General features: G+C 38.0%; 1 protein-coding gene across 1 annotated transcript in view; it reads right to left on the bottom strand.

Moving 5' to 3' along the window:
* The window catches only part of LOC150078962 (L-gulonolactone oxidase-like), a 116,489-nt gene that overhangs the window by 5,936 nt on the left and 82,728 nt on the right, over positions 1–27,825 (bottom strand). Inside the window, exons 10-11 of the mRNA XM_090382578.1 lie at positions 17,785–17,949; positions 998–1,088 (exon numbers count right to left, since the gene is read on the bottom strand). Coding sequence (XP_090238704.1) covers positions 998–1,088; positions 17,785–17,949 — 256 coding nt within the window. The remainder of the gene's footprint in view (positions 1–997; positions 1,089–17,784; positions 17,950–27,825) is intronic.

The raw sequence follows: 27,825 nt of genomic DNA, 5'->3' as shown, positions 1-27,825 counted from the left end.
TCAGAAACATAATAAATTTGACAAATCTAAAAGAGAAGTAAAAAGATAAAAGAAAGATTTCAGGAAATCTTTTGAGAAAGCCAGAAAAGCTAGCAAGTTCCACACTGTATTATCTGTAAACTTTTCTTTTTTTTAACCATTAGTTTGTATTTCTTATGGAATGGTGACTGTTCTATTCCTAACAAAATTTTCTTTATTAACATACACAGTGCACCAATTAAATAACGAGACTGCATGCACTCTGCATTTAGTATTAATGAAAGAGCCCAAAATAGTACATGATTAAATCCACTAGAGTGTGCTTTTTCCAACAAGTGCAAGTTGAAACTTGTCCAGTCAGCAGTTTGTGATTTATGACAGAAAGAGTAACAGTAGTTCTGTGAATGTCGTCAGAAAATTGAAAATGGTGCAAACAGCGGTTTTCAAATTTTATTGTAAATTGGAAAAAAGTGGTACGGAAACTTCTGACAATTTAAAAAAAAGTTTCTGCTGATGAATGTTTGTCTTGACCAAGAGTGTTTGAATGGTTTTCTTGTTTCTGTAAAGGACGCAAGTCGTTTAGAGGATGATCAATGAAAAGAGGATGAAAAATCAGACAATGCACACACACATTCCACCGTCAACATCAAGCAATTTTTGGCAAAAAAACTGATTCCAGTCATTGAACACCCCCCAATTGATTCCAGATTTGGCTCCCGCAGATTACTTTTTGTTCCCCAAAATCAAAACAGCCATGAAAGGAACGTGATACAAGACGATAGAGGATATTCAGGCTGCAGTGACTGACCAAGCTAAAAGCGGTACCAGATTTCCAGAAGTATTTTCAAAACTTGTAAAAAGATGCAAACAGTGTACACATTGCAGATGATTTCAAAAATATATAACCTTACTTTCCCATTAGTGTTATTCTTTTTTTTTTTGTAGTAGCATCAGTCTCATTATTTAATTGACACACTGTGTACATGCTAAAAATAAATTACATATAACATAAACATACCTTTGCCCAGTGAGGCCTACCTCCAGATTCTATCATAATTCTTTCATAACCATTCCAGTAAGCATCATGGGGAATATATTTATTATAGGGCCTGTAAAAGAAAGTGCAATTATGAATTCCAGAAAATAACTGTTGAAAGCAACCATTATTAACTGTACACCAATATAATCATAATACTGCACTTAATAATTACCATAATTCAAATAAATTTTGAGTAAGGTACTAGTACATTAATTTTCATAATTTAATCATGATTGGCAGAAAACTCAATTTAAGTTTCAGGAAAAAATGAAAACTTTGTACATATACTTTTAAATATGAATTGTTCTTATTTTGGCTTGGTTGTCCAATATTGGAACAAAATTGTAAAAAATTTATATTTTTTATATTGTATATTTATATATACAGTGAAACTTCTCCTAACGGACGCCTCTCTTCAACGGACATCTCTCTACAACGGACATTTTCAAATTCCCCAACTCTCCTCTATTGGTTTTAACGTGTTTTCAGCTTCTGTCTAGCGGACATTCTCTGTAACGGACGCGGACAGGCAATCTGCACTGTTTCGTTTAGATTAGCACTTAATTTGATCTCCCCATAACGGACAGCGGGCGAACTCACAGGCCTTTTTCTAGGAACGTTTCTTCCACATATTGCCTCAATCGTGTGTTTATTTTCTATTTCCAATTCTCTGAATTTTATCAAGGTTTACTTCGCGGTTCCTTAACCCTTTTTCAAGAATTTTAAGGCATGTGTAAAACTTCTGATGAATTCGGTGTGTAAAACTTCTGATGAATTCGGGGGGGGGGGGGGGGGGGGGGATTTTGTCGGCCTTTCATCTTTTGAGTTTCAGTTTTGTTCAGTGTCGTGTGAAGTGCACAATGTCTTCTCGTAAACATTTAACTTTAAAAGATAAAGTCGAACTCATTAATGCGTATGATCGGCAAAAAAACAGTGTTCGCAATCTCGCTGCAAAATTCAAAATCGGGAAGATGCAGGTAAGCGACATCCTAAAGAAAAAAATTAACTGCTCAAACAATTTTGGCAACACGTAAATGATCAGGTTCAAAAATCATTCCTGAAAACTGTTGGACTTCAAATTGACAATGTTACGTATGAGTGGTTTTATCGTGCATGTGCTAAAAAAATTCCCATTAATGGGCCTATTATTAGGGAAAAGGCTTTGGAGGGTGCAAAATCTATGGGAGTAAATGAATTCAAAGCTTCTGTGGGATGGTTAGACAAATTCAAAACTCGGCATAAAATTTCTTGGAAAACCGTAAGTGGTGAAGCTGGATCTGTTGATACTGGGGTTGTAACAGAGTGGACCATCAAATTGGAAGATTTATGCCATGATTTTGAAGCTAAGGATATTTACAACTGTGACGAAACAGGCTTGTTTTTTAAAACTCTTCCTGAAAAAAAAAAACAATGAGTCTAAAAAACTAGAAGTGCCAGGGCGGAAAAATTTCTAAGGAACGTTTGACTGTACTATTGTGTACAAATATGCTGGGAGACTTTGAACAACCTGTTGTTATAGGAAAACCACAAAATCCTCGTTGTTTCAAGGGCATAAAGTTGAATCTTTTGAATGTTGACTGGAAATCTAATAAAAAAGCATGGATGACACGAGATATCATGAGTGAATGGATAAGTCACTTTAACCAAAACATGATTCGTCAAAACAGAAAAATTATTCTTTTCATGGATAATGCTGCATCTCACCCGCACATTGAATTGTATCATTCAAATCGTTTTTCTGCCACCAAACACATCTGCAGAGTGTCAGCCCTTGGATCAAGGGATAATAAAAAATTTTAAACTTCACTACAGAAAACGTGTTTTAAGACATCTCATTGCAAACATGAACGATGTAACATGTGCGAGTGACCTTGCAAAGAAACTCAGCATCCTAGATGCGATTCAATGGATTTCCTCTTCAGTAAACGCAATTAGAAAACAAACTGTCGTGAACTGTTTTGTAAAGTCTGGCTTCTCAAACGCAAAAATTGAATTTGTGAACAGCAATGTGGAGCACCAAGAAGAACAAGAACTGATAATGTACGATACTTCCGCTACAAGTGACCCTGGCTACAAAGATATAGACTCGAACCTCACTACAGAAGATGGTGCTCTAGTTATCAACGACATTATCATCGATATTTTCCAAGAAGTTCCTCATAAGGATGAAGAAATGGAAGAAGGTCATTCTGTCGAAGAATAGCCCTCAAAAAAGTCCCTTGCAATGTATCTTTTTGCCATAACTAACATTTTAATGGTATTTTTATATATATTTATTGCTTATGTCATGGCATAGATTGATTTTTTCCAGGTCACGTTGGGTACCCGCCATGGTTTATGGTTTACCTGATAAGCTAGTATATCATATTTTACTTTAAAAAAAAAAAAAAAAAAAAACTCTTACCATTATTAACTTAACTCATATATATATATATATATATACACTTTATTTATCTTATTTTTGTTACACAGAGCATTAAAATTATGATAAATGAATTAGCTTTCGGCTGGGTGGCAGCCTTCATCAGATTAAAATACTTTGAATGGCAGTTAGAATAGAGATGCACTGCCAGGATGGTGCGTGAGACACGTGGTTAATTGTTTGTTGATGTTTGTGGCTGTGACGTATGGTGGTGACGTGGCCAGCGTTTGTCTATGGACCGAATTACTGCTTCTGTGATGGGGTTAAGTTGACAACCACTGTTCCTGTTCAACGAGGTATCCGAGCATTTTATACTTAACGATTCCAACCAGGTGCGCCTTAAGTAATGGTGGGACTTGTTTACAACCACGACATCGCGGTGTGGGTCGATGTCGTGGTGGGTTGTCCAGACATGCTCGGCAATAGCTGAGTGTTCTACATCCGCCAAACGGATCGCCCTTTTATGTTCTGAGAGGCGTTTCTCGAGACGACGACCAGTCTCTCCAAAGTAGCAGCTCGTGCAGTCACGGCAAGAGATGCGATAGACCACACCACTCTGTAGAAGGGTGGGGACAGGTGTTTTTATGTTGGAAAGGAGAGAACGCAGTTTCTTGCCTGGGAGTTGGATGCACTTCACCCCATGCGATCTTAGGATTCTACCGATCTGCTGTGACAGGTTGGGGTAGTATGGGATGAATGCCCTCGTGGAAGACTCGTCACTGTTGGTGTTGCTGTTGGTCGTCACGTTGTCGCGTGCTTGTAGATCACATCTGTTAAGGACATCGATGGGGTAGCCACACCTCGTAAGGTCTACTTTGACTCTGGTGATCTCTTTGCGCCTTTCATCTGCAGAGCTGGAGTGTGTCCAGGCGCGAGTTAGCAAGGTTCGGGCGGTTGAGAGGAGGTGGCCCCGTGTGTGTGCTGACTGGAAGTTGGTAAATTGGCCAGCACACATAGGCTTACGATAAACCGTTGTCTTCAAGCATGTGTCTTCGCGCCGGACAAGTGAATCTAGGTAAGGTATAGAGTTGTTCGACTCCAGCTCAACCGTGAATTTTATGAAGGGTGACAGTGAGTTGAGGTGGGTTAGGAGTCGCTGACTTGAGTCTCTAGGGATCACTACGAACACATCGTCTACGTAGCGACACCAAAAGGCGATGTGATCCGGTGCGTGTGTAAACGCACGTCCCTCTAACTCCTCCATCACGATGTTTGCTGTGACCGAGCTGACAGGGGAACCCATGGCTGTGCCATGTATCTGCTGGTAGATTGAACCATTAAACATGATTGCACCCCCTGTTAAGCACAGTCTGAGGGTGGCGGAAATGTCATCAGGCGTCAGCTTAGTTCTGTCGCTGAGGGTTCCATCATTGTCCAAGAGTTGTTTTGCGCAAGAGATGGCAAGTTCCACAGGGATGGAGGTAAAGAGTGATACGACATCGAACGATGCCATGACTTGATCTTGCGAGATGGATATAGTGCGGATCCTTTCTATGAACTCAACACTGTTGGAGACTGTGTAGGTGGTCTTGCCAACTAGAGGAGAAAGAAGTCTCGAGACAAATTTAGACAGCTCGTAAGTCGGTGATCCACAGCAGGATACAATAGGTCTTAGTGGCGTGCCTTCTTTGTGCACTTTCGGCAGGCCGTAAAACCGTGGGATCTGACACCCGGAGGCACGGAGGTGATTACGGGTTGACTGTGTGATTTTCCCTTGCTTCAGCCAAGTGTTGGTGAGGATATTCACCCCTGACTCCCATCGTTCCAAAGCCTTGTTGGGGTCGATGGTTAGGGGTTTGTAGACGGTAGTGTCTCGTAAGAGCAGTAAGGCTTTCGCCATGTAATCAGTGTGGTTCATTACAACTGTACGACGGCCTTTGTCCGCCGGTAGAATGACGATGGACGAATCCCGTTTCAGTGCCTTGAGGGTAGAAATCTGTATACGGCTGAGGTTTGAAGAGACGGGGCGAGCATGGTGTAGAACTGCTGCAGTCTTTAAGCGGATTGCGTTGGCTACATCTTCTGGGAGGCGTGATAAGCTTGCTTCCACACCCAAGGCGATGTCGGTGATTGGTGGGTGCTTTGGAAGAACGGCAAATGTCATGCCAAGGGTCAACAAGTTTGTTTGTTCTGCAGATAACTGCTTGTTGCTTAGGTTCAATACGAAATCCGTGCGATTTGTGGGAGGGGTATTACGCTGGCGCCGAAATTGACGGGATTCATTAATCAAAGTATTGAACTTACGTTTCTGTCGGGCACAATAACGATCTGATTCTCTGACGGCCTGGCAACATAAAGTATTGATTACCTTGGTGTAAATAGGATCGGGAATCAGAGCCTTAAGGTCGGCAAGTAGGGCTGCTTTGCTCGCTGAAGCACGTTGTATGTCACGATGGAGGCAGCCGATCCATATGCGTAGAGTTCTGAAGCCGAAGTTCCGACAGGCACGTCCCATACGCTCACTAGGAAACAGTTGTTTGTAGCGAAACCCTTTCGGTATAATCCAGTTAGCTTTGCATCTATGTGCAAACCTCAGGTGTTGCCTGCTACGGGCTATGAAGATAAAATCTTTCTGGAGTCTCACGACCATATCATATGTTGGTTGGCCAAGAATAGTCCGTACATAATAAAACACGCCTGTGTGCTCTGGATTCATAATTTATTTATCTTATTTTTGTTACACAGAGCATTAAAATTATGATAAATGAATTAGCTTTCGGCTGGGTGGCAGCCTTCATCAGATTAAAATACTTTGAATGGCAGTTAGAATAGAGATGCACTGCCAGGATGGTGCGTGAGACACGTGGTTAATTGTTTGTTGATGTTTGTGGCTGTGACGTATGGTGGTGACGTGGCCAGCGTTTGTCTATGGACCGAATTACTGCTTCTAACCATCGACCCCAACAAGGCTTTGGAACGATGGGAGTCAGAGGTGAATATCCTCACCAACACTTGGCTGAAGCAAGGGAAAATCACACAGTCAACCCGTAATCACCTCCGTGCCTCCGGGTGTCAGATCCCACGGTTTTACGGCCTGCCGAAAGTGCACAAAGAAGGCACGCCACTAAGACCTATTGTATCCTGCTGTGGATCACCGACTTACGAGCTGTCTAAATTTGTCTCGAGACTTCTTTCTCCTCTAGTTGGCAAGACCACCTACACCGTCTCCAACAGTGTTGAGTTCATAGAAAGGATCCGCACTATATCCATCTCGCAAGATCAAGTCATGGCATCGTTCGATGTCGTATCACTCTTTACCTCCATCCCTGTGGAACTTGCCATCTCTTGCGCAAAACAACTCTTGGACAATGATGGAACCCTCAGCGACAGAACTAAGCTGACGCCTGATGACATTTCCGCCGCCCTCAGACTGTGCTTAACAGGGGGTGCAATCATGTTTAATGGTTCAATCTACCAGCAGATACATGGCACAGCCATGGGTTCCCCTGTCAGCTCGGTCACAGCAAACATCGTGATGGAGGAGTTAGAGGGACGTGCGTTTACACACGCACCGGATCACATCGCCTTTTGGTGTCGCTACGTAGACGATGTGTTCGTAGTGATCCCTAGAGACTCAAGTCAGCGACTCCTAACCCACCTCAACTCACTGTCACCCTTCATAAAATTCACGGTTGAGCTGGAGTCGAACAACTCTATACCATACCTAGATACACTTGTCCGGCGCGAAGACACATGCTTGAAGACAACGGTTTATCGTAAGCCTATGTGTGCTGGCCAATTTACCAACTTCCAGTCAGCACACACACGGGGCCACCTCCTCTCAACCGCCCGAACCTTGCTAACTCGCGCCTGGACACACTCCAGCTCTGCAGATGAAAGGCGCAAAGAGATCACCAGAGTCAAAGTAGACCTTACGAGGTGTGGCTACCCCATCAATGTCCTTAACAGATGTGATCTACAAGCACGCGACAACGTGACGACCAACAGCAACACCAACAGTGACGAGTCTTCCACGAGGGCATTCATCCCATACTACCCCAACCTGTCACAGCAGATCGGTAGAATCCTAAGATCGCATGGGGTGAAGTGCATCCAACTCCCAGGCAAGAAACTGCGTTCTCTCCTTTCCAACATAAAAACACCTGTCCCCACCCTTCTACAGAGTGGTGTGGTCTATCGCATCTCTTGCCGTGACTGCACGAGCTGCTACTTTGGAGAGACTGGTCGTCGTCTCGAGAAACGCCTCTCAGAACATAAAAGGGCGATCCGTTTGGCGGATGTAGAACACTCAGCTATTGCCGAGCATGTCTGGACAACCCACCACGACATCGACCCACACCGCGATGTCGTGGTTGTAGACAAGTCCCACCATTACTTAAGGCGCACCTGGTTGGAATCGTTAAGTATAAAATGCTCGGATACCTCGTTGAACAGGAACAGTGGTTGTCAACTTAACCCCATCACAGAAGCAGTAATTCGGTCCATAGACAAACGCTGGCCACGTCACCACCATACGTCACAGCCACAAACATCAACAAACAATTAACCACGTGTCTCACGCACCATCCTGGCAGTGCATCTCTATTCTAACTGCCATTCAAAGTATTTTAATCTGATGAAGGCTGCCACCCAGCCGAAAGCTAATTCATTTATCATAATTTTAATGCTCTGTGTAACAAAAATAAGATAAATAAAGTGTATATATATATATATATATATGAGTTAAGTTAATAATGGTAAGAGTTTTTTTTTTTTTTTTTTAAAGTAAAATATGATATACTAGCTTATCAGGTAAACCATAAACCATGGCGGGTACCCAACGTGACCTGGAAAAAATCAATCTATGCCATGACATAAGCAATAAATATATATAAAAATACCATTAAAATGTTAGTTATGGCAAAAAGATACATTGCAAGGGACTTTTTTTGAGGGCTAACCCTTACAATGTATCAACCATAATTAACGAGCTATCCGTTTCTGTAGTCATCGTCCAGCATAACTATGTCCTAATATACGTAAAATAGTATTAAGTTAGAGCCAAATGTATAAATTTTGTAGTAGTTAGAGCCAAAAGTATAAAATTTGTAGTAAGTTAGAGCCAAATAGTAGTAATAAAATTTGTTAATTAATCCCAAATTTAGCAGTTAACTGGCAAGATGACTGTTAGCCCGACGGATAGCCAAAATATTAAATTAAATTAAAATTATAGAAAGAGCTATAATTATTGTTAGGCATATGTGCGTAGTTGATAGTAAATGCTGCCACGGTAGTCTCATCAAATTAATAAAAATAATAACAGTGTGAGCTATAGCTAACTAAGGCGAACGGAACAAAGGTATAAGAATAGATATAGTACCTCAATCCCCCTCGAATACTCTAATAGTTCATGAGGTATGAAAAAATAGGGATAAGAAAGTGAAAGTTAAACAGCAAAGAAAAAGCAAAATAATTAACATAGGATGTACCTTATAGTAAGGTATCCTGGTTAGAATGATTTAAGATTAAAATTAGAATGCTTACCACCGTATGGCCAAGGTACTAGAAAACCACATGTATTGGCGCGTGTAGCATATATAACTACCGATCGCAGCCCCCCCCCCAGGAAATGTAATAGTTAAGTTAAGTGATAAAATAAGTATAATTACATACAGCGCCCTCTGCTGTTATTTAATATACTGTATAGTATTACACATAGAAAAGCCGTCAAATAAGTATATCTCGAAGTAATAATAGAAGTTTACAGAATAAGTTCCTACCCATGGAGCAAATACAGGTACAAGTTTTTAATGCGAGTAAGCTATATGTAACTTACTCCATGGGCAGTGCCTACTATTTACATAATTACATATCCAACGAAATTTATCTAAGCCAAAGAAACACCTACGAAAATTTTACAACGGCTATGTATATAAGCGCCTGTTTAGGACTTTATCTATAATACTCTGTGCGTTAAGATTATAGTTCCCCTTGTTGTTTGCTATCAATATAGCTCTATACATATATCTAGTAATTATGTGGTGTGGGAAGTAATTTTCTAAAAGCTTGGATCTGAATTCAATGAGTGTATCTATAATATAATCTGTCTGGTTACATATGTGTATTCTTCTGATGCTTTGCGCGATTAGGGTATTGCGATGTATCCTTTTTGAGATATTCGAGTTCCAGTTAGTGAGGTCAATAGTATTAAAATGAAAATTTTTGCGTTTATCATACAGTTTAGTGTGTACAGTATTGTTATCTATCCTTATATCCAAGTCAAGGAAGGTAGCAGATTTGGAATTATTAGTGTTGGTGCGTTCTAATGTTAATTCAGGCGGATAATATTTGATTGCTTCCGTATGGAAGTCAGGCATATTAAAAACTATCAAATCGTCAATATATCTGTATAGAACCATATTTTGTTTAAAATTATATTCGAAGTGGTGTAGGTATAAATTTGCCACAATGCATGAGCTACATGCACCCATCGGTATCCCTGTATGTTGCCTATAAAGGTTACTGCCATTAAATATATAGTTATTGAAGATGCAAAGGTTGAAAAGGTCATCCCAGTAGTGTTTCTCACAGGGTAAGATATTTTTGTATTTATCATAATAATGGCTGAACACAGTTTTTAGGCTGTTATGTGGGATGCTAGTAAACAAGTTATTAAAGTCGAACGTATTGATATGTTCTATCGTATGGATGCCTGTGTTGCTATTGATGTAATTCAATACCGGTCTATTATTGAGAATAATATTTGAATGACCTATGCTATCAAAAATAATTTGAAGTAAATTAACTAGTTTGCGATGCGGAATCTTAGCGTAGCTATCCCTACACGAAGTTATAAATCTAAAACCTGTCAGATTTTTATGAAACTTAGGTATACAGTATATGTATGGGTATGTAGTTGTATGGTTGGTAAGTTTTAATTTTTTATGCCACGCTCGTATTTTCTTAGTAATAGCGTTACGTTTATCCGTTACTATTTTGTATGTGCTACTGTTGTTAAGTTCATTTAGTAATGCTGTAGTGTAAAATTTTTTACATATGATGCTGTAGTTATTAGAGGCTTTATCAATAGTAGTAATAATAAACTTATTTTGTATCAGTTTAAGCTTACGCTTAATTGCATCTATATTAAAAATCTTAGTAGGTGGTAGTTTCCTGCTTGCGGACTTTATTTGTTTCTTGATGGCCTGAAGGGTGAGTGTAAGCCACTTGTGGAAGGCTTCCAAGGATATGTTATATTTGTAGGATAACTTTAGGCAGAACTTCATTATATCTGAATGTAGTTGTTTAATGATGGCATAGGTATTAATATCGGTATTTGGTCGAAATTTAAAACCAAATGATAGAATCTCACGTAGCTCAGGATAGTCTATAATGTTCAAATCTCCAGTGATAATGTGTTTATGGTGTGCGTCCACACGTCTGATATTGCGGTAAATGGCAATAGCAATCCGCCTCAATATCACTATTGACGAGGTTAGTAGCTGCTTTTTTATAGTTACAGACCAATAGTCCAAACGGTTTATTATAGCTGAATCTGGTACGTAACAGTGCATTGGTAATAGGTAAATCACTTATATATACGTTAATGGTTTTATCTAGGCAGACATAATCGAATAATGCGTGGCTGAATTTAATGTTTATATATTCATATGTAACCTTCGTTTTTTTATTACTAAAAATAAATTTAATTATGTCTTTAATCAGGAGGTTAAGGTGTAAGTTATTATGTCTATAGTTGGAGTTGATGGTGTCAAGGGCTCGGATTTTACTATGTTTCAACCCGAATATAAAATCATGAATCTGTTTGACATGTATAATTGGTTTGTCCCAATGCATTAACATGTCATTAAAATCGTCAGTTATATTTGGTGTGCGGGCTTTTTTATTGTATGTTTTGGTTATTCTGTTAGATTTGGGTCTTTTCACTATTTGAAACAGGCTATATATACAAGTATCGTTCATAGTATTGCTAGTGTAGCAATTTCCATTAAATTTATTATTAAGACCATAAGGATACAGTGTTTTATATTTTAATATATTGATATTTTCGGATTCTAGCCTGGTATTGTGGTTACTTTCAATAGCTAATATAGTAATAGAAGTATTGCTAAAGCTGTGTAGTTGAAAGTGCTGTAGTTCGATGTCTTTAATATTAACGAAGTTTTTAATGTGGGATCTATGCACGTTAATTCTAATGTGTAGCTCCCCTCCAGTTTGTCCTATGTATTTAGCTTCACATAAGTTGCAGTTAATGAGGTACACCACCCCACTGGCATGGCAAAAAACTGGAGCGTCGATGTTATTAGTAATATGATACTTGCTCATGTTAGGACAGGTCTGACAAAGTGTATTGTTACAACTATTAAATTTTAGATAGCTGCTATTATGTTTATTGCAAGTTACTACGTCTGTAGTATCAGGAGCATCGCAGGCAATATCGGTAAGCGCCACATTATTATTTGCTATCTCGGTAAGATCATTAGTATAGCATGCTATGTTAGTAGGAGCCTCAGCATTGGCACTGAATAGATTCAATTGGACAGCAGCATTAGATGCTGAATGGCTAGTAGAAGAACTTGTCGGATCACCCAGAGCCCCAGTGATATCCGCGGTACAGTTTATTCTACGCGACCGACATAGCATTATGTTATTCTTATTTGTGTAGAAACTCATGATCGTATAAATATAAGATGTGCGCATACATATAAAATTCTCCAGTAAGCGTCAGAAGACCCAAACAGGGAAAAAGGCTGTCTGAGAGGCCACCATAACAGACTGTATTTAATATTAAGAAGTGTTAACGGATGTATATGTGTAGCTATGTAGGAAAATTCCTGGTAGACGAGTCACAACTCAGGTAATCCCCTTTGTATTTCCAAGTATAACAAAGCAAATATTAAATGTTATAATAAATATAAATATTATAATAAATATTAAGTAGTAACATAACCAATTAATGCCATCTAGGATGATTAAACATTACATCGGTCTGTATGAATATGAGTTAAGTTAATAATGGTAAGAGTTTTTTTTTTTTTTTTTTTTTTAAAGTAAAATATGATATACTAGCTTATCAGGTAAACCATAAACCATGGCGGGTACCCAACGTGACCTGGAAAAAATCAATCTATGCCATGACATAAGCAATAAATATATATAAAAATACCATTAAAATGTTAGTTATGGCAAAAAGATACATTTTAATGGTATTTTTATATATATTTATTGCTTATGTCATGGCATAGATTGATTTTTTCCAGGTCACGTTGGGTACCCGCCATGGTTTATGGTTTACCTGATAAGCTAGTATATCATATTTTACTTTAAAAAAAAAAAAAAAAAAAAAAAACTCTTACCATTATTAACTTAACTCATATTCATACAGACCGATGTAATGTTTAATCATCCTAGATGGCATTAATTGGTTATGTTACTACTTAATATTTATTATAATATTTATATTTATTATAACATTTAATATTTGCTTTGTTATACTTGGATATATATATATATATATATATATACACACACACATTGGTGTTCAAAGAAAATGCATCACCTAGGAATTTCATATTTCTAACCCTTTTTGCAATGGTATGTTACATTAATGAATAGCATCACAAATAGAAATAAACAAAAGATATTTATTAATAGTTAAGGCAACTCTAAGTAATATTTGACAGGTGCTCAAAATATTCCAAAATGAGCATTTACAACCTTTATACAACAGTTTTAGTAAACACGACAATTATGGATGAAATGTTATCAGAAGACCCCAAATTTTCTTCAGTTTATCATTTTAATTGGAAAACAAAATGAAAAGTTCACCAGGTGCAAACTAATATTTAGTTCAACCGCCTCTGGCCCTGATGACAGCAGCACACCATCGAGGCACTGACAAGATCAATTTCTGAAGATAATCAACTGACAGTTTGTGGTTCCAAACACAAATTATGGCTTCCTGAAGTTCAAGAAGGGTCTTCGGTTTCTTTCTGGCAACTGCCGATTCCACACCATGCCAACAGTTCTCCATAGGATTCAGGTCCGCCCGGGCTGATTCCTGGCCAACTAAATATTGTAATGGACCGTTCTTTCAACCATTTTTTCACCTTTAACAAATGTAAACACATTACTGCCGAACCTCTAATGCAAAAATAAAGCTAAAGTAATTACAGAAGTGTCTACTTACACTTTTGCCCGATGACAAGGAGCAGATTCGTCCTGAAAGATGCAGTTACTTGGCAGGTTGAAATGGTCTCTAATGGTTGGCAGCAATTTGCCTTCCAACATAACCAGGTATCCATTGGCATTTACGGAACCTTTTATAAACTGCAGGTGACCTACTCCGCGATATGAAATGTACTCCCATATCATTTGGCTGGTAGGGAATTTCACTGTAGATACTATACAGTCTGGATGGCATTCTTCACCGCATCTATGGCAAATCGTTTGTCTCCCATCAGAGCCACACAGGTTGAATTTCTTCTCAACCAAAAAAATAACTGACTTCCACTGCTCGGGGGGGGGGGGTCCATTTGACATGCTCCTCACATCAAATTAATTGGGCCCTTTTTATTTTTTGCGTGAGGAGGGGCTTCTTCTTAGGACAATGGGCTACAAGTCCATTTTTGAAGAGGTGTCTTCTGACTGTTAACTGCACTTGCTACAACTTCTGTATGTTCTTCCCATTCTCTTTTCAGCTCAGATGAAGAAGCTTTACGGTTTTTAAGGCATAAGTACTTCAAAACGCGGTCCTTTTTTGGCGTAGAGAACGTTTGCATCTGGTTCCTTTTTTTCCTATCAGCAGAAGCAGTATTCTTGAGTTTGGAAAGAAATATACTCATTGTAGACTGATTACAAGATACTATAAGCAATATGACGGGAAGCACATCCTTTCTCGCGTAAAGCAACAATAACGCTCTTTCTTCGTGGCTTCAACTGCACGAAACTCGCCATGCTGACACAAACAATGAATGACTGCAACTCTTGCAGAGCGTGCTTATATAGCTGAAAGTAATGGCTGATGCAATATTATGTCATCACCTTATGTGTCAATCTTTTCTGCTGCAATCTGTAGGAAATATTGCCATATACTTATGTTATTCGGACAACAATTACAATTAAGGGGTGATGCACTTTCTTTAAACATAAATGTTTAAATATGTGTATATAAATATAAAAAAAATAAATATATATAAACTGTTTTCATGCTGTAATCTATTAAAAACCGAGTAATATTTACTTAGAAACACATCAGCACTAAATTGGAGAATTGTGACACAATTCGAAATTACCTTAAAGAATGTACCTACATCACATATGTATTCCTCAGGGATCATATTCAAAATATGTATTTAACCATATAATATCGGTATAGATAAACCATAGTTTGCCCATAAATTTCAACTACATTTGTAGTGTAAAAGGCATTTCAATTGCATCTTATATTGTGGGTGCCTTCACAACTGGACAGCTGATATTGCACTACTTCAAATAAATAACGCTTCTCTAGTAGAGAAGACTACCGTTATTTATTTTCAGTGGATACCACCACCTAGACAATCATTTCAAAGCTTCACCATCAGTGAGGGGGCAGGTACCCTGGAAATGCAACATGTCATCACAGTTGCGAAGTTATTTCCACAATATGAGAGATTCCAAATGGTGTATAAATAATAATGTATTAGAAGGTGAAATGCACAAGGCATAATTTCTTATGGGTTTAGGTAATTAACTATATAATATTGGTGTAGATACACCATAGTTTACCCATAAAATTGAACTACGTATGTAGTGTAAAAGGCATCATTTTAATTTCATCTATTGTGGAAATAACTTTGCAACTGTGATGGTATGTTGCATTACAAGGGTACCTGCCCACTCACTGATGACGAAGCCAACTGGCTTCGAAATGATCGTCTGGGTGATGGTATCCACTGAAAATAAATAACAGTAGTCTTCTCTACTAGAGAAGCATTATTTATTTGAAGTAGTGCAATATCAGCTATCCCGTTGTGACGGCATCCACAATATAAGATGCAATTAAAATACCTTTTACACTACATATGTAGTTAAAATTTATGGGTAAACTATGGTGTATCTACACTGATATTATATAGTTAATTACCTAAATTCATAAGAAATTATGCCTTGTTCATTTCACCTTCTAATACGTCTTGAGTACTGCGTACAGGTCTGGAGGCCTCATTTTAGGAAGGATGTAGAGTTGCTTGAGCATGTACAGAGAAGAGCAACACGATTGGTGAGGGGAATGAAGGGATTCTCTTACCAAGAGAGGCTTAAGTTCTGCAAATTGCAGTGGCTGGAGACTAGGCACCTGCGCGGTGATCTGATTGAGGTCTATAAGGCCTTGAATGGGTTGAGCACGCTGAATTCTGATGGGATCCTTCCACTTGTTCAGATTACCAACCTACGGGGACATAAGTTCAAATTAAGGAAGGACAGATGTAGAATAGATGTGCGGAAATTTGCCTTTAGCCAGCGGGTGGTTAATTGCTGGAACAAACTTCCATCTGTCGTTGTAGAAGTTGATAGGTTAAATAAATTTAAGGAGGAACTGGACAGGCATTTGGAGGGAATGGTGTGATTTTTTTTTTTTTTTTTTTTTTTGGCTGATGCTGCATAAGCTCCTACACTTGCTTTCTTGCATCATGTGCCACTACTACTACGTCAAAATATGTATGTATATATATATAGACTGAACTAATATATGGGACATGATAGTAGTCTCCTTGATGCTGTATTACACCTATTCCTATGCTTCTGCAATGCTGGAAGTTCCTGATAAGCTTCTTTTGGAATTGCTAATAGTTCTTGTGTTGCATTCTGCAGATCATGCAATCACCATATAACAGTTTTGTAAAATTCCCAGTTTACTGTTTCACCATGCATAATAAATTCATAATGAACAATGCTCCGTCAGTCAAAAAAGGTCACACAATTTCACATTTGATCAAGATTGTCTTGATTTTTTTTTGGACCTTGGAGAAGAGACTTCTATTTAGAGGCCTGGTCTTTGTTTCAGGACTGTAACCATGAATTGTCACCAGTAATGACGGAAAAGTCTAGTTAGCAGCATGCTGATGAAGATTCTCATGTGCAAGAACTGCGATTATAAGCAAGGATGTGAGGCACAAACTTGGTTGAAATGCACTGCATTCTGAAACCTCATGTTAAAACTGATTGACACACCCCACAAAGTACCAATTTCACAAGTAACTTCTGTGGATAGTTAAATGCTGATCATTCCTGATCAGATCAAGAGCAGGTGTGACAGTGGAATGAAGTTGAAGGGAGACCAGAGTGAGGATTGTCTTTGGTTGACAGGTTGTTTAAATTTTGTGAACAACTGAAAAGTACATGGCAATGAACATAATATCCAGTGCTTCAACTACAATATATGGATAGCTTATAGATATGTATGAAAAAAAAATAATAATAATTTCCAGATTTCTATTGGTCTGACTTCATTAAAATTTGGGTAAGCTTGACAAAGCATTCTAACAGTGAAATATAAAATTATGAAAATCCTCCACTTATTGCAAATGGATGGATGGACAGACAAAGAAATTTGGAATGGCTCAATCAATCTTTTTAAAAGGCCCAAAATTTCAAAATTTCATGAAAATCTGTCTACTATGAGTGGAGTTGTTACAGGCAGACAGATGGATATAGTTAAGACAATAGGTGCATTACACATATATGCTAATGTGCCTAAAAAGCTATACTAGAGACAGAGACAGAAACGATACATAAGCTGCTTGTGGTAGCCCATTCCAACATTTCATCTAAGTAATTTTTACTCGGACCTCAACAATTCCGGCGAGGTCTGCGTAAAATTAGGAGGGGCTTTTAAACTAAAACAAGCAAAATGATATGGCAGCAGTGACTTGTTTGTGAACACTGATTAGACACTGTTTTAGGGACTTCATGGAGATCTATAATGCTAGTTTCCTGCTCTGGTTTATTGTGAGAGGAAGCTGATGTAGACTGATTCACTGTGGCTTGCCTTGAAAGTTTGTTCCATATTCACTGATACCTTCTCATACTAGCAGCAGAAGAGCTAATGTTACTGGATGCTTGGTATTGCTTGTCTAGACAATGTCTCAAATTTGCTTGTGATCTCCTAGTGACACTAGAAGGAATTATAGATGGTAGGAGTGGAGGGAGGAAAGAAGAACTGCATTCTCTTTAGCCATTTTTTTAAAATACAAATTTCAGGAACAGCATCTGCCGTACAATAAATTCAACGTGATACATCATGCAGAGTGTTTTATTCTGAAATATTCAGTTTTTAAACTGAAGATATATGTATATTTGTACAACATGAATAAATTTAAAATTGTGGATTAACAGTACTAACCTGTACATGATGATATTAACATAACAGGTATCCCTTCCATATGCTGGACTAATGTAGATGTCATCCCCTTTAGAAAACCGAACCTCTACAGGAAAATGAGCATATAGACCAGGTGTGTTGTCTATGAGGTTTTTTAGTTCCCATAAAACTAAACCAGTATTTGATCTTGAAAAAGAAAAACACATTGATTAAAAATTACAATTTCTTTTATTCAGAAAAGAAATACCAACTAAAATCACCAGCTGACAAATGCAATCTAGCTAAGACCACAAAAGTCCAGTGATATTTCTTTATTACAAAAAAAAAAAAAAAAAAAAAATAGTAAATAAATTAATTAATTTAAAAAATAATAAAGCCAGTATAGAATATGATGCAAAAGAGATTAAAGACCTGAAATGATTTTATACATGTTATGTGTCAGAAACAATGTTTCTTCACAAAACATGGATAATTCTGTTCATGAGTGCTTAATATGACATCACTAAACTTTTGCAGAGGGAGAACGTTTCCCCTGCATGTTATCGTCTGTTTTTCGGCCTGCATACCTTATTCAAATCAACCTGTGAACATGCACTTGTATATACTTAATACACAATTAAACTATATGAGCTACTTATTGTATAAACTGGTGTACTATGAGCAAAGTAGTCTATGCACTAAAAAATCGCCATACAACCAACAAAATTTTAGTTAGTAGTACCTCACTAGCTTATCAGGTTAGGTTATAACTCCTCCTGGAAAATTATCCCTCATGGCACTAAATACAAGTAATATTAATTGCAATAGTAATAGTGTGCACTCGCCCACAAGGAAAGTTTTGATTTCACCTTCCCTATTCCTTCACACTTAGTCGTGGCAAATAATTCTGTGAGACTTCATTTATAAAAATCACTGTACTGCTGTGTTATAAGCCACTGAATTTTTGGCATGAAAATCAGCCAATGCAATTATTCATTTATTTATTTATTTTTTTATGATTATCGCTATTATGAATACAAAGGATATCCAAAACCTGGCTGCCTAGAAACTGAAATCAGAACTGACTGAAAACTTGATTCCTCCCTATATATATAAATGATTGTAGGAACAAGATATGTGGGTGCCAATACCTCAACAACAGCCAATATAATTAAATTGCACCCATTCTGTGGTGTCATGAGCCTATAGTGACTGCTGTCTCTCTCTCTCGACTTATCTAGTAACACAACAGCAATGCAGTGCCCAGCTACAACATAAAATAGCAAGACCAACATCCACATGGATTATGCACCAGACATCAACTCGCATAGGCCATGGCAATCGATGGCCATCACAGGTACCCACGCTGTATGCAAGACAGACACAAGGAATCGAGCCTTACGTGGGCTTGTCAGCACCAACACAGGGCCACTGACGTGGAAATCTGTTGCCTGGTCTGATGCATCCCATTTCCAACTGTCATGCTGATGGGCCTATTTGCATTTGGAAAAATCAAAATGAGGCCATGGCACCTGGATGCACTGTTGGTGTTCGGCAGGCTGGAACCAGTGATGTTATGGTTTGGGGACTGTGGCATACCTCCGGATCCTCTGATCACTTTTAATCAATAGCCTGATGAGAACAACTATCTTTCTATCGTCACTAACCAAGTACATCCCTTCATGATGACAGTGTATCCAGACAACTCCAGCATCTATCAACAAGACAATGCCACAAGGCCTAGCAGATGGTTGCTAACTGGTTTCAGGAACATGAAAATGAATTCTCTGACCTCTCATGGCTGCCCAACTCACCAGATCTTAATCCAACTGAGCACTTCTGGGGCCTACTGGAAAAGGATATTCGATGCTGCGACCATGCTCGGACATTACTGAACACATTGTCTGATGCATGAGTAGCACTATAAACAGGACATCATGCAACACCTTATGGAATCTGTGCCAAGAAGTTTATGGGCAAAAGGTTGCTGAACAAGGTATTAGGTAAGTGTTCTAATGGTATGTGGACAAAAGTATCCAAAAAAGCCAACTCATCATATATATTTTGTCTGGCAGCTAGCAGGCTTTTGACTGCCCTAAGTAAATAGGCTATGGTCTTACAAACTCAAGAAGAGCTTCATGGTAATTCTAAAATTTATCACAGTCAGATTATTGTTCTTTGGCAGATCAGGTTAATTCATATTTTGTGTAGATGTGTGTTTAATTTTTTTAACTGCAGGTGGACATGGCTATATCTTTACCGTACGTGTTTAAATACCTGGAAATAAATCATACTATGTACTTTTATTTGTTAGTTATTAAGGCATTCTAAACAAATGCTTTTTCTTTCAGGGTAGATTCAGGGGTAATGAGTATTTTCAAACGTTTAGAAAAGGTATATGGCCCACTGAATAAAACTGGCTATCTTATATGTGAAATCAGTAGAAACTATAGAAATAAATAATTTGTCTGTGCTTTCTTTGTATACTGGAGGTCACAAAACCAATACTTATAAATTCCAAATCCATACCTGTTACCTATGTTCAATTTTGTTCACAGAGAGGAACTTTCTGCTTTTGCTGAACAACTGCCAAGTCCCCAGCACTTAGGCCTGGACTTATGTTTAACTTAGAGACAAATACTGTTATCCACAGTTCTGCCTAAGTTGCTAATATCTTTTTAAATTGTACAGCATCACCTGAATAGATAACTATTATGTATGCCTTTAACCACTAGAATTTGGCTGTTTGCCCTACACAGTACAATGGTACAGGATTAGAGAGGGATATTTCAATTTCAATACAGCAGTTGAAACAAAATTAGTATGAGTTACCAGAGTTCAATTTTATTCAAGAGAGACTTTCTGCTCACACTGAATACTAGGTCCCCAAAACTAAGGTTTGGGCTTATATTCAGCTTTGTCTGTGTTGCTGTTATCCACCATTCTGCATAAGGTGCTAATTTCTTTTTAATTTGTATAGCATCATCTGAATAGGTGATGCTATACGAATTAAATCCACTATAATTTTAAAAATCTGAGACACCTCCAGGACAGTTGTTACAAAGCTCACTGGCTTCTCATCAACTAGCATGTGGACACATGTTGTATCATATAAGTTGATTCCTTAACATTGATTCAACTCTGCCAGGTACACTGTGAAGGTAGAGAACTCTGTAAAGTGGCCAGAAGTAAGTAAGTACAGGTAACCCAGCTTAACGTTGATAATTCTTTCCGAAAAAACAGAGCGCTAAGTGAATCCATGCTAAGCGAGCGCCGCATTCCCATAAGGTAACATATGTATTTGTAAGTTGCGGTCGGTGGTGCCATAGGATATTTCCTAATCAATAATAAACGGTAGTGAAAAGATGCACAAATGTCGGTAAAAATATTTAATATTCAAACATTTGCACATATAAAATATTCTGCATTACATACGTATATAATTATGTGGTAACTACTTATGTATCAAAATTAAACTTAAAATTCCAATTAAAATCATGAATTTAATTGATCTAAATTAATTTAATTTAATTGGAGAATTTAATCATGAAAAATGTGTCGATTTTGGGTTGAACTTTGGCCCTCTTCCAAATAAGCTAAAAGGGGTATTAATTTTAAATCCCCCGCAGCGCTACCACCCAACAGTAAAGTCAACCAATCCTTCCCCGCTTTGAAACCTGGCATGTTTTTTTTTTTTCTTTCGATGTGAAACTTCTTTTAGGCATTCGTTTCCACAAAAGTCCTGCTTCATCTATGTTAAAAACTTGTTGAGAAGTATAACACACAATACCCCTCTTCAATAATTTTAACAAGTTCTTTTTTGAAAGCTTCAGCTCCTTCATCTGCACTTGCGGCTTCTCCCTGGGTTTAAAATCTATTCAACCAGCCCTTACCAATTTTAAATGGTTCCACATTTTTTCTTTTTTAGGTGAGTTTTCTTCAGATCATCATATTGGCTAATCTCTCTCTCTCTCTCTCTCTCTCTCTCTCTCTCTCTCTCTCTCTCTCTCTCTCTCTCTCTCTCTTATAATATTTAACTTAACTGAATTCTGCATTGGATATTATCTTCAATAAAATTAGTTAAAGTCTTTCCATTTCAATCCTAATAGTCGGCCTAGCCCTAGTTGCTTGCAGTGGAACAGCTATCTTTCCCGCTGCTAAAATTAATTCTTTATTTTTTTATAATTTGAATGCTTCCCATTTTGAATTTGCCAACAGCAAATTCAAAATGGGAAGCATTCAAAGAACTTATCTTGGAAGCTACTAGGCTTTACATACCAACTAAGAAATATTGTTCAAGGTTTCGGCCTAAATGGATGTCAGATGAACTGATGAGGCATATGGCAGAAAAGAAAAAAGCATGGGATACATACAAATTAACACGTGACACAGACGCCTATGATAGATACAAGTTGATCTGTAACCAAGTTACAAAGGAGGTTAGGCAGGCGAAGGCAGATTACGAGAGATATTTGGCAAGGGATGCGAAGAAAAACAGCAAAGAGTTCTTTACTTATGTAAACTCTAGAAGGAAGGGGATGAATCAGATTGGTCCACTTGAGATCGATGGGTCAACTGTTGATGACCCTGCTCAGGTAGCTAACAAACTAAATGAATATTTTGCATCAACATTCACACATGACGAGTTATTCAGCGAGGGGAATGCCAGAGGTGTATTCAACTCTAGCAGTAAGCTAGAGAATCTTGTAATAACTGAGAGCAAAGTGGAGGAGAAATTGTTGAAGATAAACACAAGAAAGGCACCTGGGGTGGATGGGATCTATCCAGTTATATTAAAGGAGGCAGCAAAGGAAGTAAGCAAACCCTTAGCCATAATTATGAGAGCTTCCTTGGACTCAGGGGAGGTACCCATGGACTGGAGATGTGCAAATGTGACCCCAATTCACAAAGGGGGATCAAAGGCTGACACAAGTAATTATAGACCTGTGAGTTTAACTTCTGTTCCTGGAAAATTAATGGAGGCACTGGTTAAAGAAGCACTGCAGGATCATCTAGACAAGACTTCAGTTATAGCTAGGACACAGCATGGTTTTGTTAAGGGTAAGTCTTGCCTGACCAATTTGATTGGATACTATGATGCAGTCACAAAAGAACTGGATGCAGGGAATAACTTTGATATTATATACTTGGATCTTAGAAAGGCTTTTGATACTGTTGCACATGGAAGACTGCTGCACAAATTGGAGCAGTGTGGCATTGGAGGCAAACTGCTGCTATGGATAAAGGGGTGGTTGAGGGGGAGAAGACAGAGAGTGGTAATCAATGGACACTGCTCATCGTGGACTAATGTTATTAGTGGAGTCCCTCAGGGTTCAGTATTGGGTCCTTTATTGTTTTCTGTATTTATAAATGATATTGATGATGGTATATCAGGCTTAATGTCCAAGTTTGCAGACGATACGAAGGTTGGCAGGGTTGTCAAGGACACTACTGACACTATGCTGCTGCAACAGGATTTGGAAAGGTTGAGCAGATGGGCTTCGAGGTGGAAAATGAAGTTTAACATTGACAAATGTAAAGTACTACATATGGGAAACAGCAACCCCCAGAGCAACGTATCAACTCTGTGGTACTACACTGACAGTGGTAGAGAATGAAAGGGACCTGGGGGTGGTTGTGCAGGCAGATATGAAGTTCTCTGAGCAGTGCAGACGGGCTGCAAGAGTAGCTCATGGTGTATTGTCAATGATATATAGGAATTTTTCTAGCAGGGATAAGGAGGTGATTATTCCCTTGTATAAGGCAATGGTCAGGCCACACCTAGAGTACTGTATACAGGCCTGGAGGCCTCATTTCAAGAAGGATGTAGAGCTGCTGGAACGAGTACAGAGAAGGGCAACTAGATTGGTGAATGGGACAAAGGGGTGCTCTTACGAAGAAAGGCTTAAGTTTTGCGAATTACAGTGTCTGGAAACCAGGCACCAGCGAGGTGATCTGATAGAGGTGTACAAAGCCTTGAATGGTTTGAGCATGCTCAATGCTGATGGGATTCTTCCTCTTGCTCAGAATAATCACCTGAGAGGGCATAAATTCAAATTGAGGAAAGACAGATGTAGGATAGATGTGCGGAAATTTGCCTTTAGCCAGCGGGTGGTTGGTAGGTGGAACAGACTTCCATCCCTTGTCGTGGAAGTTGATAGCCTAAATAAGTTTAAGGCTCAGCTGGACAGGTATTTTGAACGAACAGAGGGGTGAAGTGGAAGTGGGTTTTTTTTTTTTTTTTTTTTTTGGCTGATGCTGCATAAGCTTGCTTTCTTGCATCAAATGCCTCTACTAATGCTAATGCTAATTGTTCTTACAGTTAAACTTGCAAGTCCTAAATTATGGCACACATCCACTTGTCATTGACCGGAATCGATTCGCTTCAAAACCTCTAATTTAATTTTCAAATTCAGCCTTTTTCTTACATTTATAGTCTTCGTACTGTGCCCAGATGATGTTGCTTTTTCATTCTTATCGGCCATTATTAAGTCTTTGAAAATGTAACTGTGTTGGTTGCATTAATTACGATACAATGTTCAAGTAAACTGTCCGTTATGCACAATGTCTAATACTGTACTGAGTGATGACTAGACTTCGGATAAATGCATATAATGCAAATATTACAAGCAATATACTTGATCATTTTTTAAAATGTTGATCTCGGAACTACGTAACAAGTCACTGTACTGCAATTAAATTAGCGTGTGAGAAATTTCTCAAGTCAGTGTGGAAAACGTTTTAATGCTGTTTTGGTATTCATATTCAAGCTATCGACTCCATCAAATGAAACGATTTCATTAAATATGCCAAAGATGCAATCTGTAAAAGAGCGTTATAGTCAGATACGGGTTATAATATAAGAACAGCATTATAGCGAATCAGCGTAAAGTGAACCGCGTTACAACGGGGGCCTGCTGTAGAGATAATCCTCGTATAACACGATAGTTTGGTTCCTACAAAATCTCATGTAATGCGAAACTGTGTTACATGAGACTAAGAACCCGTACAAAAAGGGGGATTATGTTCCAAAAGCTAACAAAAATATGCCATTTTTTTACATAACTATCGGAAACTTAATTTTTATTGCAGTAATAACTTAATATTTTAACTTTATTTTTATAATAGTGGTAACTTAAATAGTAATAACTGAACAAACGTTGTACCTTACAAACTGTGATACTTATGTGGGATAATGTAAGTTCATTTAATTTTCTTCCTCTTCATCGCTGCTAAGCACAATCTCTTCTGCAGCATCTAGATTTCGTGTACCTTCTGCTCTCTTTAAAATTCATGAACTGCACTCTTTGAAGTCTATTTTTTGTAGTCTCAAACAAGCACAAGTTCAATAGAACAGAACCTAACCCAGGGATCTCCCAACAAAATACAGTGGACCCCTGCTTTAAATGATATGTGAAAATTGGAAGAATATTTTCCAGTTAACAAAATAGAAATAAATTTACGCTTACATACATAGCTTAATTAATACACACTGTACTAATGTACTAATTAAGTACCATGTACGTACTAACTGATATTTCTGTTCGCTGACTTTTTTTTTTTGGGTTGTAAAATTTAAAACAGCAAAAATAATAAGCAATTAATAACAAAGAACATGGCACGGAGTAATGAATTTCTGAAAATTTATGTTTTTTATATGATTGAATATTTCATGGAAGGGGAAACACATTTCACCATAATAACGTGAAAACCCACAGAATTCCAGCTATCGGTACCCACAAATGCAAGAAGATCAAATTTACTACCCTTTTATAATTGATTACACTAACAGAAAAGACCAATAAACCGGAAACTGCAAATTGTTTTATGGTAGTGACATCCAGAAATGTGCTTTATAAAAATATCACGAAGGCAATAACAACTAGCAAGTCAACAGCAGGGATTCACAAAAAAGGAATGTAAATGTTGAAAATTACATCCCAGCACAAAAAATGCGAGATTTCCAGCAATTCTTAAACTGTGTTAGAGCGAAACCTTGTTTTAGAAGTAGTGTTGTGTGGGATTGCTTTTTATCAACCGTGTTAGAGTGAAACCGTGTTGTACAAGTACCGTATTATATGGGGGCTGCCTGTATAATGAATTTGTAGTATATACTATATAATATCAGTGTAAATACACCATAGTTTACCCCTTTATCATATGTTCCATTATAAGAATCAATTTTGAATGCCTTTGTGATATAAATAGATAATCTGTTATAAATGGGTAGTAAACTTGATCTTATTGCATTTGTGATAATACCGATAACTGGAATTCTGTGGGTTTTTATGTTATGGTATTATGGTGAAATCAGTTCCCCTTCACTGAAATCTTCAATCATATAAAAAACACAAATAAATTTTCAGAATCTTCTCTTCGTGCCTATTCACTTATGGTGAAAGTGAAAGGGGCCAACGGAAAGTGCAAGTGCTGACAGTGCTAGGAATCGAAACAAAATTGATTTAGAAATTAAGATGATTAAGAAGTACGAAGCAGGACGAAGTTTGTCATCTACTGCATGGAATTAGGTCTCACTCCTTCAACAGTGAATACTATTTTAAGGGACAGTGCATATATAAAAGAACATGTTAAAGGATCACAACAGTGATCAGAAAACAGCATTCAGGTGCTATAACAAAGATGGAAAAGCTATTAATAATATGGATGGAAAATCATTTAAGAAGCAAGTGCGCCGAGTCCAATGGCCATTCAAGCAACAGCAAGAAGTATTTATGAAGATATTAAGGATAAGTACGGCGAACCCCAAGCCAAGTTCATGGCAAGCAACAGGTGGTTTAATAAGTTAAAGCATCGTGCTGGTTTCCAAAACACATTAAAGTAAGTGGCGATTCTGCAGCTGCAGAGAAATTTTGTGATGTGTTGGGAAAAACCCCTTCTAAATCTCCACAGCCCTCAACTTCTGCAGTGGTGTTCTTATCAGCAGGAGAGTTGATTCTGGCAACGATGCTCGAAAGGTAAAGCTTCTGATGTTACATGCCTGTCTCCTCTCTCTTTTTGTAATTTTATAATTTTGAAATTTTTGTAATTTTTCCTACACATGAGGTAAAAAATTGAATAAATAATTCTATTTACATGTTCGTTGAACATTTCTTTTTTCCTTCAATCAAATTCAGTGCACTTAGTTGCGAGTGCTGCATAAGCACTTCCTAGTTCGTTTCACACATATAAATGGGTCTCAATTCTAATATCAACGATGCCCATTTCAACTTGCAGTCTGCCAAACCCTATGTACCTTTTCTGACAGAATCTCAGTTATCGGCTGATTCAACTACTGCTCATCTCAATTGCCCAAATTATTTGCTGTATGATTCCATTCGCCTCAAAGGTTGTATTGTGCATATGATTGTTCCGATATTCCTTGTCAATGATGGTAATTTGGGATCTTCTCTGGCTTAAAATCTCTCTACCTCATTCTATCAAATTCATCTGTTGTCTCTACCATTCTCCCAACTCCACTAATCACTTCGCACTCTTAGACTTCCTCTCTTTGCAACTTGACTTTCTCCAGTCCAACTTTGCTAACAGTGAGGTAATTTTCCTTGGTGATTTTAATGTTCACAACTCCAGCTGGCTTCCATTTTGTAGTCACACTGACCCAGCTGGTCGAGATGCTGAGGCTTTTGCAATTACTAATGACCTTGCACAGATTGTTCATTAACCTACAAGAATACCAGACAATCCTAACCATACAGCCAACACACTTGATTTTTCTCACAAACAACCCTTCAAAGTACAAGGTCGAAGTGAGTGGTCCTTTAGGCACCTCAGATCACAACTTGGTGATTGTCTCTTCTCCAATGGAGCCTTTATCTCATGGCTATTCCCAACCCTGTGTTGTCTGGCATTACAAGAATACAAAATGGGATGACCTGTGAGATTTCTTTCCTTCTTTTACTTGGTTGGACTACTGTTCCAAAACTTCTGATGTCAATGTTTGCTCAGATTGTGTCAGTGAAATTATTCTGGTAGGAATGGAATACTTTATTCCACATTCCACTTTAAAACCTCGTCCTTTATCTAAGCCTTGGTTTTCCAATAAATGTGCTAAGGCTGTTCAAGAGA

This window comes from Mastigoproctus giganteus, chromosome 10, assembly GCF_048544385.1.
Source record: "Mastigoproctus giganteus isolate SK-2022 chromosome 10, ASM4854438v1, whole genome shotgun sequence".
NCBI lineage: Eukaryota > Metazoa > Arthropoda > Arachnida > Uropygi > Thelyphonidae > Mastigoproctus > Mastigoproctus giganteus.
This window is presented reverse-complemented; position numbering and strand designations above follow the sequence as displayed.